The sequence below is a fragment of the Carcharhinus amblyrhynchos genome, chromosome 9, assembly GCF_965287045.1.
Source record: "Carcharhinus amblyrhynchos chromosome 9, sCarAmb.v2.hapA, whole genome shotgun sequence".
Taxonomy (NCBI): Eukaryota; Metazoa; Chordata; class Chondrichthyes; order Carcharhiniformes; family Carcharhinidae; genus Carcharhinus; species Carcharhinus amblyrhynchos.
Window position 1 is genome coordinate 52733400 of NC_137332.1, and position 15217 is coordinate 52748616.

The 15217-nt window shown below is 39.2% G+C and overlaps 1 protein-coding gene across 3 annotated transcripts in view; it reads right to left on the minus strand.

Moving 5' to 3' along the window:
• The window catches only part of atg4c (autophagy related 4C, cysteine peptidase), a 63394-nt gene that overhangs the window by 19189 nt on the left and 28988 nt on the right, over positions 1-15217 (minus strand). For all 3 annotated transcript variants that reach the window (XM_080195635.1, XM_080195637.1, XM_080195636.1), the window contains exons 6-8: positions 13504-13574; positions 11294-11439; positions 6068-6146 (exon numbers count right to left, since the gene is read on the minus strand). In XM_080195635.1, coding sequence (XP_080051761.1) covers positions 6068-6146; positions 11294-11439; positions 13504-13574 — 296 coding nt within the window. The remainder of the gene's footprint in view (positions 1-6067; positions 6147-11293; positions 11440-13503; positions 13575-15217) is intronic.

Here is a 15217-nt window from a genome sequence, read left to right on the forward strand (position 1 = left end):
ATGTTAGAGATGGAAAGGTGGTAGGATTGGAGCGTCTCAATGACATTACTGTTACTAGAGAGGTGGTGCTCGACAGACTGGAGGGGCTGATTGTGGACAAGTCCCCGGGACCGGATGGAATGCATCCGAGGGTCCTGAAAGAAATGGCGGAGGTGATAGTGGATGCCTTGGTGGTTATTTTCCAGACGTCGCTGGATTCCGGGGAAGTGCCGGAAGATTGGAAAACGGCTAATGTTACACCGTTGTTTAAGAAGGGTGCCAGACAAAAGGCGGGGAATTATAGGCCTGTTAGTTTAACGTCTGTTGTAGGTAAAATGTTAGAATCCGTCATCAAGGAGGAAATAGCGAGGCATCTTGAGGGGAATTGCTTGATAGAGCAGACACAGCACGGTTTCCTTAAAGGGAAGTCGCATCTGACAAATTTACTGGAGTTCTTTGAGGATGTGTCTAGGGCGGTGGATAGAGGAGAGCCGGTGGATGTGGTCTTCCTGGATTTTCAGAAGGCGTTTGACAAGGTACCTCACAAGAGGTTATTACAGAAGGTCAGGGGACATGGAGTTGGGGGTAGGGTGTTAGCGTGGATAGAGGACTGGTTGTCAAATAGGAGGCAGAGAGTGGGGGTCAATGGGTGCTATTCGGATTGGCGGATGGTGACTAGTGGAGTGCCCCAGGGGTCGGTGCTGGGGCCTCAGCTATTTACCATTTATATAGATGATCTGGAGGAGGGAACCGAGTGTAGGGTGTCGAAATTTGCTGATGACACCAAAATTGGTGGAAAGGCAAATTGTGCGGAGGGTGGGGAGAGTCTACAGAAGGATCTAGATAGGCTGGGCGAATGGGCCAGGAAATGGCAAATGGAATTTAATGTTGGTAAGTGCAAGGTGGTCCACTTTGGTAGGAATAATGGTAGGAAGGATTATTACTTACGTGGAGAAAAACTGCAGCAGGCGACGGTGCAGAGGGACCTCGGGGTCCTTGTGCATGAGTCGCAAAAACCCAGCTTGCAGGTGGTCAGGAAGGCGAATGGGATGCTGGCCTTCATCGCGAGGGGGATTGAATATAAAAGTAGGGAAGTCTTGCTGCGGCTGTATAGGGCATTGGTGAGGCCGCAGCTGGAGTACTGTGTGCAGTTTTGGGCGCCGTACTTACGCAAGGATATTTTAGCCTTGGAGGGAGTGCAGAGGAGGTTTACTAGGCTGATGCCGGAGTTGAGGGGGTTGAGCTATGAGGAGAGGCTGAATAGATTGGGCTTGTACTCGTTGGAGTTTAGAAGAATGAGGGGAGATCTCATTGAGACGTATAAGATGATCAATGGGATGGATAGGATAGAGGTGGAGAGACTCTTCCCACTCAGAAAGGACAGTAGGACTAGGGGGCATAGCCTCAAGATAAAGGGGGGGCGGTTTAGAACGGAGTTGAGGAGGAACTTCTTCACTCAAAGGGTGGTGAATCTCTGGAATTCTCTGCCCGTTGAAGTGGTGGAGGCTGCCTCGCTAAATATTTTTAAGACGCGGGTTGATGGGTTTTTGATGAGAGAGGGGATTAAGGGTTATGGGGAGAGGGCGGGAATGTGGAACTGACCCACGACAGATCAGCCATGATCTTATTGAATGGCGGGGCAGGCTCGAAGGGCTAGTTGGCCTACTCCTGCTCCTATTTCTTATGTTCTTATGTTCTTAAATCATGGTGAACTTATTAAGAGAAGGTCCTATGTGACTAACTTGGTTGAATATTTTGAGGAGGTAAGAAGGAAGGTTGATAAGGCTAAAGCATTTGATGCAGTCCAGATTTCAGAAGGTGTCAGACAAAGCTCCAAATGGCAGACTAGTTAGAAAAGTAAAAGTTTGATCCAAAATATTGTGAATACAGGAAATCTGAAATACAAAACAGAAAATACAAGAAATACTCTGTGGAGAGAGAAACATAGTTAACATTTCATTCTAATAAAAGGTCATAGACCTGAAATGTTAGTTCTTTCCATAAATGCTGCCAGACCTGCTGCGTATTTCCAAAGCTTTTGATATGGAAACAAATAGCAATGCTCAACATACCACCCTAACTTGGAACTAAATCACCATTCCTTCACTATTGTTGGGTCAAAATCCTGAAATCCCTTCCTAACACCACTCTGGATGGTCTTACAATACATGGAATGGTGATTCTCCCAACCCGCTGTACTGCTCTAGCGGTGCAACAGGCTGGGAGACTCAAGTGAAGGTCATGTAGCGGGCACCCCACTGGGTGCCACAGTCTCCGCGACTCTCCAGCCGCCAGTTTTCTGGCGCTGCCAGCTCCGTGCCAGAAATCGGCATGGAGCTGAATAAATTATTTAAATTAGAATTACCATCCCATTAGTGGGCCCGGTTCTGAAGTTTCCAAGCCCACTAGCCCCTCTGCCCCTGCCAAGAGCGTTTCACTCCAGCGGAGATTTAGAACAGTTGTCTGCTAGCAGCCCAGGGGCTGGGAGGGAGGGACCATCAGGGTAGGGCCAGACATGACCGGGGGCCCAGCAATCGGAGAGTGAACGGCTCTGCAAGCCAGTGATCCACAGTTGTTGGGCTAGTCAGCAATCGGGAGGCTGGCAGTGCGGCGTGCACGTGGCGCTCTCCGCTCTGACAGATCAGTACACGCGCATTGGGCCTGCTCAGCACTATACTGCCAGCTTCTTCAGCAGGAAAAGGCACCACCCTCTGATTTTTAATGAGATTCACGCTAATGCACTCCCTGGTGCTTGGAGTGTGGGTGATTCATTTTGAAAATCCTGCTGAAAAATAACAGCGGGATTTACTCTAGTTTTTACGAGAATTTGACACTTCGAATTCTTTTGGGAGAATCCCACCCGTGTACTGCAGAAATTCAAGAAGGCAGCACACTCCTACCTTCTCTTGGGCAATAAATGCTGGCCCAACCAGCAATGCCCAGGTCTCGTGAACAAATTTTTAAGAAGTGTCTGAACATGAAACCATATCAAATATCTTCTGGGAGTTCACATCAAGACATTCCCCTGTTGACTATTTTAATTAATTCCTCAAAAAAATACTTTTTTTGTAAATTGAGCTGGCCATTCATGTCTTTCAAATTGCATCTTGTTTAAAATATTGATGGAGCATAATACATTGTTACAGTAATATATTTGATATTTAAGTAAGGTTGCTTTTTACCAGTTTCTGTCTACCATAAAAAAGAGGTTGCTCTTTGAATCACTACAGTCCTGCTGATAGTGTTGTCAGAAATTCAGAGTTATTGACCCAGCAATAATGAAGGGATGACTATATCTGGTCAAGACACGGCTATCTGATTTGGAATGGAATCTGGAGAAGCTGGTGCTCACATTACATTCCTGTTCTTGTCTTTCTTGATGATAGAGATCATGGGACAAGCACACATTTTTGGAATCCATAGAATGATAGAGCTCCTGATATATCCTTATACACTTCTGAGCGAACAAGGGTTGGTCTCCAAATGAGGAGTTAATGGGAGGACTGAGAGATGTGATCGGCCAGGATGTTGCAGACTGTGATCACAATTTTGCTCCTGTTTATTGATCACCATACCTCATGGATGTCCAATTTTGGACTGCTACGTGCGTCTTTAGTCTACACCACTTAACACACAGTGGTGTTGCACTACACAGTGGTGAGTGTCCTCAATGAGAAGATCAGACTTTTGTCTTTACAAGAATAAGGATTGTGAGGTGGTCATCTCTACCAGTACTAGTGTGGACAGACTGGTGAGGTTAAAGTAAACTAAGTTCCTTCAGCACCTGATGCAGTGTTGGTCAGACAGCCATAACTTTGGGTACAATATATAGCACTACCAATTGGATGGGTGGGTGAGGTTAGGAGATGTAGAGGCTTTTAAATGGTAAGCTTCATATGTATTTAGTGAGCCAATCCAACTGTATGCTCCCAGTAGGTCTATCTTGCTTGATGAAACAGGACACACCCAGGGATAGTGATGGAGCAGTTCGGTGCATTTGCTGATAGATGATTTTGAGTATGATGCTCAGCTGATTGTCTGACTTGACAGATCTCCTAACAGAGGCACCATAAGTATTCACAGGGTTGACTAGGGTTGGGATTATTGGAGTCTTGTCCTAACGATTGCTGATAAGCGCATCTAACATTTCTCTTATCGTTGTGTTCTATAGTGATTGTTCAAAACTGAACTTCATGTTGGATCACTTTAGCTGGCATTATGATTCAGCCACATATTGAGAGATAGGAGTCAAGTCAAGATAAGACTGGGTAGCGCAACCAAGTTTTCTCCTATTACACGCATTAATGAACCAATGGATTTTTGCAATGGACAGTTTCAATGGCCATTTTCTCTACTACAAGCCTACAGACTACCGTATTTATGAACTCAAAATTCTTATGTTATTAAAACTTGGAATTGAGTGCTAATATTTCAGTAATCCAACTTTAAATGCCAAAAATGGTTCTTTTTCTACAATTTTTAAAATGACTTTCCTGCAATTTTTAGTCAGCTTTTCTATCGTCCTTGCCTCCCTGCTGGGAATTCCAGAGATGTTGGTAACTTCCAGTGATTTACTTATATAGATATTATTCATGTGTAATGAGAACGAATTCAGCAGGCAATTTGATGACAAGGAAAACAAAAGCAATCTATATCCTCCCTTCATACTATGCCTAAATATTCCAATTTCTAAGAATCAGAGCTTTAATCAGTGACTTGAATCATTTCTACTCCTTAATCCAGAAGCACAGAGGCCAATTTAGCATCCTTGCACTAGTTAATTTAACACAACCCAGGGATCAGACCAGGAATATTCCTGGTGTGTGTGGCTCAGTTACTGACTGGATAAACTTGTTAAGCCATTGGGAGACCTATTACAGCAGGAGTGCCCAAGGTATTTATCTTGTGGGCCATTTTGGTTCAGACACGAAGGCACACACAACTTTCCATTCATCTGTGGAAATCTCAAGTGCTGTCAGTGTCAGACCTCAGTGTCATGATTTACCTATTAATGAAGCAACAATACTAGAAAGAACTTGTTACAAACCTAAAAGTTCAAATAGGACAAAACTGGGAGTAAGAAATATAAAGGCAAATACAAATTGCTTTAGATTCTTGAGCCAGATAGCCAGTGCCTGCAGGCCAAACGTGGAATAGTTTATTTACAATATTAATGCTAAACCATACTAAAATTAACTCCAAAAATTTTCAAGATTAAAATAACATATATACCCTTTTTTCTTACTCTTTAGATTTTCCAATTTAAAAAAATCTTTAATTTCACTTTGTTCCTGCTTAATATATTTGTTTTCCTTTTGTGTTTTGGAAGGAAGATCAAATTAGAAAAATATTCTCAATTGATTCAAAAGGCACTTTTCAAATAATTTTTAAAAATTCAGGATTAACATGGTTGTGGATAGTTAATATTTAACATATTCCTCAATCCTAAACAGAAGGCTACTGCTATTTTATAAGTATGGCTGTCGGTGAGCTCTGAAGGAAGGGTAGACTATGTGAATAAACTCATTTTCAGCCTATCTTAGTACCAACATTAGTCTTTTTTGGTTGCATTAAATCTGTAAAAGTTATTTATCATTGTGCATAATTTAGCATAACATTTCAAAATTATGTACATATTATTATTGTAAAATTGACACCAAAACATCATATATTAGGAAAAAGTTGACATTTTTTGCATGATATCATTATGTCGGAAATGATATTTAGATATTCTATCCTCTTATTCCTGCAGAACACAAGATAGCATATTTTCAGTTCGCAGCACTGAAATAAAAGCAAACTATTAAGGTATATTTTACTGTTTTAAGAAGTGAATAGTCTCAATGTTGTCACTACGTTTATTTAGTACATTAAAACCCATACTCTGTTGGGAAAATAGTACATAAACTACGTACATAATAGTACATAAACAGTTAATATAAATTTAATATGATAGCCTCATCTAATCATAATTCCACTACTGACAACATCCTAATGTTAGACAATCCAAAAGTACAGTCATAGGACAAAGTCTATAATTATACAGCTGAGTATTTACATAAAAATATCACAAGTAAAACACACAAACCTTGAAATCCCACAAAGAAGAAAGACTGTTTTGGTTTTCCACCAATAATTCCAACGCAGAACTCAAGACTCAACATCCCCTTTTCCAAAAAAAAGTGAAAGCATGTGAGGGTAGGTTCTGCTTTTTTCAACTCATGCCAAATACACCAAACAGAGCTATTTTTTTAAATCAAAGATGAAAGACACTGCTTTCTTCCACCCAACCCCCATCCCTCAACCAGACACTTCTAACTGAAAAAATACTACCTTTCAGTCAGTAAGATAGAACATGAAGATTGGGTAATATTAACTGAGAAGATGCAAAACAGATAATGACAAATCAACAGCCTTTTTCACACCTCTCCTTACTTTTATTTCCATTGCCTACTATGGACTCAGGAGATGTGAAGTGGGCTGTCAGTTTGCTGCTATACATCTTACACTATTACAGTCAAATTACCTCGACAATCTTTGAAGACTTTCTCAGCTACATATTATAAGAAGGAACCAACAGACCAGACTACTCTCCACAGAAAGGGCAACACCAATCACAGAAAATTCCAAAGATTGACAAGCCTTTGAGTGAAGAAATTTCTCCTCATCTCAGTCCCAAACGATCAGCCCCTTGTCCTGAGACTGTGCCGCCTTTTTCTGGATTCCCCAACCAGAGAAACAACCCCTTGTATCTACTTGGTCAAATCTTGTCATAATCTTGAATGTTTCAATGAGATCACCTCTCATTCTTTTAAATTCCAGAGAATACAGTACTGATTTACTTAGCTTCTCAACATAGGACAGTTCTCTTATCCAAGGGACCAATCCAGTGAACCTTTGCTGTACTACATCCAATGCAAATATGTATCTTTCTTAACTATGAAGACCAAGACTGCAAACAGTATTCTAGATGTGGTCACACCAAAGCTCTGGAAAACTATAGTGATACTTCTTTATTCTTGTACTCCATGCCGTTTCCCTCCTAATTGCTCAATATATCTGCATATTTTTTGTGTTTCTTGTACGAGCACACCCAGGTTTCTCTGAACATAAACATTTACAAGTTTTCATGTCTTTTACAAAATATTCTGCTTTTCTATTCTTACAACCAAACCGAAAAGCCTTACATTCCCCACATTATATTCATCTGTCACCTTGCTGCCCACACACTTAATCTCTCAAAATCCTTCTGCAGATTCTTTCTGTCCTCCTCACAGCTTATATTCCACCTAGTTTTGTATCATCAGCAAATACATTATTCTTTGACTCTTCATCCAAGTCATTAATATAAATTATAATAGTTGAGGCCTATAGCATTGATCCTACCGCCTGCTAACTTGAAAATGACATATTGATCCTCACTCTCAGTCTTGTAACCAATGCTCTAAGGAATGCTAATATACATTCCCCAACTCCATGAACCCTCGCCTTAACCTTTTGTGTGGCATATTATCAAACGCCTTTACCTACCCCACTACCACAGATTATGCTGTAAAAGTCAACCTTAGAAGTCTTTAAAAGTCTTCCCAAAAACAGGGTTAACTTATTCACTGAGCATAAAATGTGCACTACTGGTGCTGGTGTAGGTGGTTGACATTTTTAAATATGAAAAAAAAACAGTAATTCATACTGTGGTATGGTTTGTTGAATTCACTAATTATACGAAGATACCTTTAACTACAACGAAAGCATTTTAAAACTGTCAAATTTATTGTCTTCGGCATCGAATCCAAAACCTGCTTCACAACTCTCCTGATTTTTATTTCCATTGCTTTTGATGGAAATGGAAGATGTGAAACTACTTTGTGTCACTTTGGCTGTGGCATCATTGGCTAGTGCCACCACAAAACCAGTCTTCTCATATCCTATTATTTTCACTAGAGAATTGTTCTTAAATCTTTCCACTCCACAGTTTAGCTGCTGGACATATCAAAATTCATTGGATTTTCATCCATGTTGCCAATGTGATAAAATGGGTACTCCTGTTTTGGCCTATGCAGAATAGATGAATTTTGACATCAAGGTATTCTCTGAGCAATCTTGGTCTTTTGCCACTAAACCAGAATGTTTTGTTCTATAAAGCAGCTGCACCAATTAGCTGTTGTTCTGAAATCCTTGCTGGACTCAAAGGTTTGATTTGACCCAATTAAGTGTACATGTACACATAGTATTTCTGCTGATGATGTAACCATTCTGATAGCTTTCGAGGGCCCATTTTGATAAATGCTTCTCAAGATCAAGCCAATGGCTGGTTCCTGCTCTAGAGTACATTTGAACTGGGTATTTTCTTCAGGGCAGATCAATACCTCTTCCAGTCTCATACCAGTTTGTCACTAAAACCAAATTCCCTTCCTGCTTGCTGCAGCAGTTATTTGATGAGTTAATGAATGTTTGAACTTTTAGCCCGAAAAAAGCATTATATGTTTTGTTTGTAAGCAGACCCAATTCTGTTAGCCATGACATGTATGATTTTCCCTCTGTGGGCATATCTCAAAGTCCCGCACATCATCTTCACAGCACAGCCCATGTTGCCTATTTGATCCTCTCTGACAATCAGTATGAGCTAAGTAAAACATGCATTTCTGGGGTGAAAAATTGAGGTTGACTACTGAGGTAAGTATACCATTTCACAGCTGAAAGAGGAATCAAATTATACGCTGAATATATGCAAAAACATGATTTTTGATATCAGAAAGTGGGGTCACTTTATATGCCACACCTACAGTAGTTACATCCTCAAAATACTCAAATAAATTTGTCACACAATTTCCCTTTCATAAAATCATGTTGATTTGTTCTCATCATACTATACTTTTCTAAATGCATTGTTAGGACTTTAACAGATTTCAGCATTCTCACAATGATTGTAAGGCTAACTGTAGTTCCCTATTTTCTCTCTCCTTTCTTGAACAATAGTGTTACATTTGGACTTATACTGATGAGTTTCATGAGTACTGTATTTCATCCAATATCAATCAAACAAATTTGTTATGCTTGTTCCTGGACTCCTTGGCATGTTTTACAGAGACACCACCATCAACTCTGGGTGGGATTTTCCATCCATTCCTGCCAGTGGGATTGTTTGGTCCTGCCAGTGGCAGGGGTGGGGGGAGCAGGGGGAAATGTATTTTGTTTTCCAATTCTACCATAATTTGATGTCCAAATAAGCACAGAATTTCCAGTGATGGGAACTGGAATACATCAGGAATAGATACCCTCACTAACTGCCCCTCTTAACAGGGGGCAACACCAATGTCCTGACAGATACCAGCTAATTTAGGAATCTTGGACTCTGCTGATCTGACAGTGTCACTAATATATTGGCAATGTCAATTATCCATTGAGCCATCAGGAAGCTTCAATTCTACGTAATAACACCAATTCATTTTTGGAATTGAAGGGGGTTTATAAATATTCAAACTGAATGTCTTCACTGATCACAGGAACACAAATATTAATCAGCTGTTGGCCTTGACTCATTTATAGACAGTTCTCTACAATGAACATAAAAACAGTGTACTTTTTAAATGACGAAGCAGCCTTGACCCTGGAAACATTCAAGGTATTTATTACCTGCCCAGTTAAGCATGCTTAGTTAGCATACTTTTCATATGTTAAGTGAAGTGCAATAAAAGCTTATCATGTGAATAAATTCAAGGCCACAGGGAAGGGTAATTTACTGCGTGGCTCTAAAGGCTTTTAACATAGAAGACGACAATATTCTTATTGGACCATTCAATGATGCCTTAATGGTTTAGAAAATGTTGCAACTAATTTGAGTGAAAATACAAAATAAGCATGTACCCACTGCCTCAGATAACTCAGCTGAGTAATTAAGTAGCTGGGCCAAACAAAGAAATGTCCTAGATTCAATTCCTAGCCTGTGCTAAATTGATTAAACTCAGCTGGAATGATGTGTTATAAATTGTTTCAGAACTAGTAAACTGAGGAGTTTCCCCTTCTCGCTTTCTCAATTCTATCAATAATCTCTGTTGGAAATATGGATGCATCGACACAGAGGACAGAATTATTGTGACTCAACTTGCATTCAAACTACAGGCACAATTAAACAACAGCCATTTGGCCAAGGTGCTGAAGTCAGCTTCTGCTACGGAACTGCAGCCCAAAAAGGAATCAATATCCTTGGAATAGATTATGATTTTCACCTCAATGGGGTGCAGACAGCATGTGTTCCAACAGTGAGGTTAGAGGTCAGCTGGAATACGAGCTTTGGGCCTTGTTTAGATTATTTAGATAAACTGTCAGTATCTGTTAGTCACAATAAGCAGCACACCCATTTAACGTTGTTGTATCTCAGGGCACTTGTCTTGCCACAGGCAGCCCTAAAGAAAATGCCACTGCCTGAAAACTGACATTAATGACTGGTTTTAAACTAGTAAGAAACCCAGATCAATCTATGACATGAAAATTGAATAAAAACCATAAAGTGTTTACTGACAATAAGTAAATTCAGCAGCTCCTCCAACACCTGGATACCAATCTGGTTGTTACAGCACATATTTATTCAGGTGAGCAATTATATATTCCACAATCCCTTGGTCAGAATACAGTAGCTTCAGTGAAATTACACAATATCATGTTGAAAAGTGATTAGACTAAAGGCCTTTCAACTGACTGAGTTCAGAAATTGGAGTGCAGAAATTGGAGGTCAAGATGGTATGCTTAGATTTATTGGCCTTACAACAACTGACTCTCACTAATGTGTATACTTTTAAACAGCAATACTCTGGTAGTTTATTTGCCTTTCACCCTATCCATTCCCCACTACTTGATAAGGCTGATGCGTTCCCGCTTCAGTGCCAACCATTCGCCAGTATCTTACTCAAATGGGAGTTATTTATGAGAGCTTCAACACTGTGTCATAAGCTAGGTAGCCGTGGATGGATGGTGCAACAACCAAGATGAATTCTATTTTCAATAGATGTATACACATACACTACTCAGCAGAAGCCACTGGAGAATAGTCAACCACAGGAAGTTGGTTAACTTTTCTATCCATCCTTGGCCAGAGATACCAAGGCTTATTGCAGTGTCCCAATGCTGCTCCATCTCAGACCAACATTAAGCAGCACAGAAAAGATTTTAAATGAACATGCCCCAGGAAATCCTCATCATTGGAGATATAACTTAATCCCTTTTGGAAAATGGAAGAATTTGAAATTAGGATGAGAAGAGGATTTATAAAACGTCATAGAATGACAGATCCTAAAGTAAGAGGTTCCATCAGCATTACCTTTACAATCTCTTTGTACTCAGGGTTGACCTTCTCCCCTCCAAGTCTCACTGGTATTAAGATAACAACAGCTCTCCTGTCTGATGACTTTGGTATTCCAGATCCAACAGCTTGCAAATGTTTTTCTATTACATCAGCAATATAAACTGAAAAAGATAGTAACAGTTTAATAATAGTTTTGCTCTTCCAAAACTCCAAATGTACTTTCCTACATCATCTTCCTTTCCCCTGCATCTAGTGTAATGAATCCAAAATTTATGGTATCATCTACTATTCCAATTTAGAATCTTCCAGAACATTGAAATTGTATCAACACTTTTAATCTGAAGTACTTCTGGCTTTAGAAACCCAAGCTTAGCGTCTACACCTATTTCATAGCTTCTTTCACCCTTTTCAACCTTACAATGATGTCCTTACAATGGTTCTTGGCCTTTTATTTCAGTTTTTCATAAGTAAAAATAACTTACTTAGTTACTGATTTTGGACACAGTTTTGTTCTTCACAATTAAAATGATATCAGATTTTTATGATGTAAAAATTATTCTATTATCTTTTTGAAAATAATGTAAATATAAATAGCATATAGAATCCCTACAGTGCAGAAGGAGGCCATTCAACCAACAGTTCTGCACTAACTCTCTAACAGATCATCTCACCCAGGGCTATCTCCCCACCCTATCCCTGCAACCCCACTGCATTTACCCCACTAATCCCCCAACCTAAACATCTTTGGACACCATCATTACATCATAAAAATCTGATATCATTTTAGCATAGCCGATCTACCTAACTTTTTCACATTTTTGGACAGTGGGAGGAAACTGGAGCACCTGAAAGGAACCCACACAGACCCAGGGAGAATGTGCAAACTCCAGTCACCCAAAGTTGGTGCTGTGAGGTAGCAGTGTTACCACTCTGCCACCAATTCTAGACAATTAAGTTTAAAAGAAAGTGTCGGATGGTCTACCCCAATGCATTTCAACCTTTCTTCAAAATTTGAGAGATATTTTAACTTTTACCACATCAATCATCTTGTAGCTTCTGAGAGTGTTTGTCAAGTTTTGTGTCAACCAGTACCAAGTAAAAACTAAGAGCTTAGATTGAGACTTCACCAATTCTTTTTCATGTAGGATAGCTAACTGGGGTTGACTTCTCTCTCTTCTGGATAGGTTTGTGCATTAACAACATCAGTAATGCTTCAGATAATTTATAACATAAAATAAGTCACTACCACCACTATTCAAATATATTACAGAATTTGCATTGTATAATTAGAAAATATTAAATAGTAACATATTTTCGTCCAACTTGCAATTATTCTAGAGGACCAAGAAGTAGTAGACACACTTCAATGAACAAAAATACATTTTAAAAAATATGAAAAGGCCAATTAGAATTAAACAGCCAGTTAAAATAGAGAGAAAAGATCATAAATAGAAATTTGGAACAGAAATAGAATGTATTAACTTTTCAAGCACTGATTTTATCCTAACTAACAAGGAGGTTTAGGTTGGATGCCCAATTCACACCCCAACTGACTTCATACTTCACTGGAGTCAACATATTCAAGTTGGGTGTAAATTGGGGATCTGAGCCAAATGTATTTATCAGGTGGATTAGATCAAAACCAAGGCTGTTGTTTTTCTCATGTCTTTTGCATGCCCATTTGAGTTAACATTTTTAAGCAAACAGCCCTTTGTGCCAGGTTCCTGAGGTGTGAATACTGTATATGAATTTATTCATTTACAAATAATTAAAATGCATCACCACATCTTAGCCTAGACATTTTATGCTTCCCTCTTTGTTTCAATCAATCATAAAGAAACTCTCCTGTTGTAAGATTCCAACTAATTGTTATCGTGTCTTTTTTTTTCCTATTTCAAAATGTTGATTGGCCTGCTATAAAGTTGAAGCCTTTTTGGTTTGTATACTAAATGAAAATGGGTGTTGTAGTTTACTAAAATAATGACATTGTTTATACTAGAGTAAATGTACAGCCATGACCACCTTGATCTTCATTTTGAAGTGAAAACATTAAAAAAGGATTAAAATTACCCTCATGTAGAACACAGAAGCACTGGCTTAACACATCAGACATGAGTTATGTTCAATAATGTTAAGCACTGCCTGGCATCATCAATTTCAGATGACTGGCAGAACTGGGCAAGGTGCCCAGTCAGTTTTTCTCATTACCATACCGTGTCACTCACCCGTACAGTCCTGAGCAACGTAAACTGTTATTCCTTGCAGCTCGGGCTCCACTGCATCTTCCACTGCTCTCCTAAGCAATGGATTTAAATAGGTTTAGACAGTCACCTTGGAATCAGTGCTAATTGAATTGGACTGATTTTATTTTATAAAACTCAAAACAGCTGAATTTTTACTGTAAGGAAAAGATTTGAGGTCAAAGTACAATGCATCAATATTGTGCAGCAATACAGCATTACTTTAAGCAACTTTTTTTACTTAAAGTACATTATTTTGCACACAAAGCATTAGCACCAGAAAATGAAATGCCCATTTCAGGAACCCTATTTCAACATCAAGTACTTTAGAATTATAGTTTCATTAGATGTATAGTTAAAAAGTTTTGCTCTGCCCCAAAATGTGCCTCAACCAACATATCAAACAAGCATCCCTCCCCACCCTGCTAGATCACTATATTTTTATTTTCCTCATTTTATGGATTTTCTGAATTAGCTTACCAATACTAATACTAAATTGGCATCTGTAATAAGATCACTCCAAAATAATTTCTCACAGGCTCCTTACAAGCCATCAGATTGAGACTGGTTTCAAACATAAACAGTGGCTCAAGGTATGACAATTTATGTCACCACTCAGTCTCCCCACTGGATAATTATCAAGCAGTTCCCATAGAAAAACTTTTTCAACTGTTAACATCATGATGGACATCGGAATAGAAGTGTAGTAAATTTATTTTCTGTGCTGTCTAGTTGTCGATGTTCAGAACGAAAATCAACAAATGCCATTACTTCTCTTAAAAATCATCAATCTTGTCCAATAGAGATGCATTTTCCTCCAATTCTGTAAGTGGGGCCAGAACCTTAGGAAATCCAGACCTATTCAAAGCACCTATTGTGCTCAAGCTGCGCACAGCAATAAGTTTACATTTTGTAAAATTGTAATGTGTTTAGATCATACTTGAAGGGTGCATTTAGATCACATTAAAGGAGTTTTTTTGGGAATTAGGGAGGGAGGTACTGTGTGAGCTGTCCTAATGCTCAGCAATTTACCAACTCTCAGTTCTGCTTTGAACTTAAAACTGGTGGACCAGTTTTTTTTTCCCCCAATCTTTACAATACTAATGCAAGTGTTCAAGAAATAGAAACAGAAACAGAATTCCTCAGTTCAGAGATATAAGGAGAAAGGGAAAAGATAAAGAAAGATAAATTGTCATACCTTGAGCCGCTGTTTAGGTTTGAAACCAGTCTCAATCTGATGGCTTGTAAGGAGCCTGTGAGAAATTATTTCAGGGACAGGATGGAAGCAAAATTTGGAACGAACCTTTTTAAGGTTGGGCAGATGGGGAGGTAATATGACTGAAAAGGACTGTTGTCAAATGGGGAAAAAGATATGTGTCTGTTGGAGAGAGAATACACAATGTGCAAGGGGAAGGAAAAGATCCTAAAATAGGGAGCCTGAAATGCAAAAGAATTTCACTATCAAGCAGTCTATTGGTCACTTATCTTGTCAATTAATCACAATTACGATGAGCCATTTTCATGGCAAAGGCTGTAAGGCTCTGACAACAGCTTGCTTGTGATGCTGGAGACCTGCACATCAGAACTAACCATCCCCTCACCCCAACCAAGATGTTACAATACAACAATCTAGAAAGTTGCCCAGACATGCCTTACCTGCTAAAAACCCATGATAATTCTAACCTATCCAATTATAAGA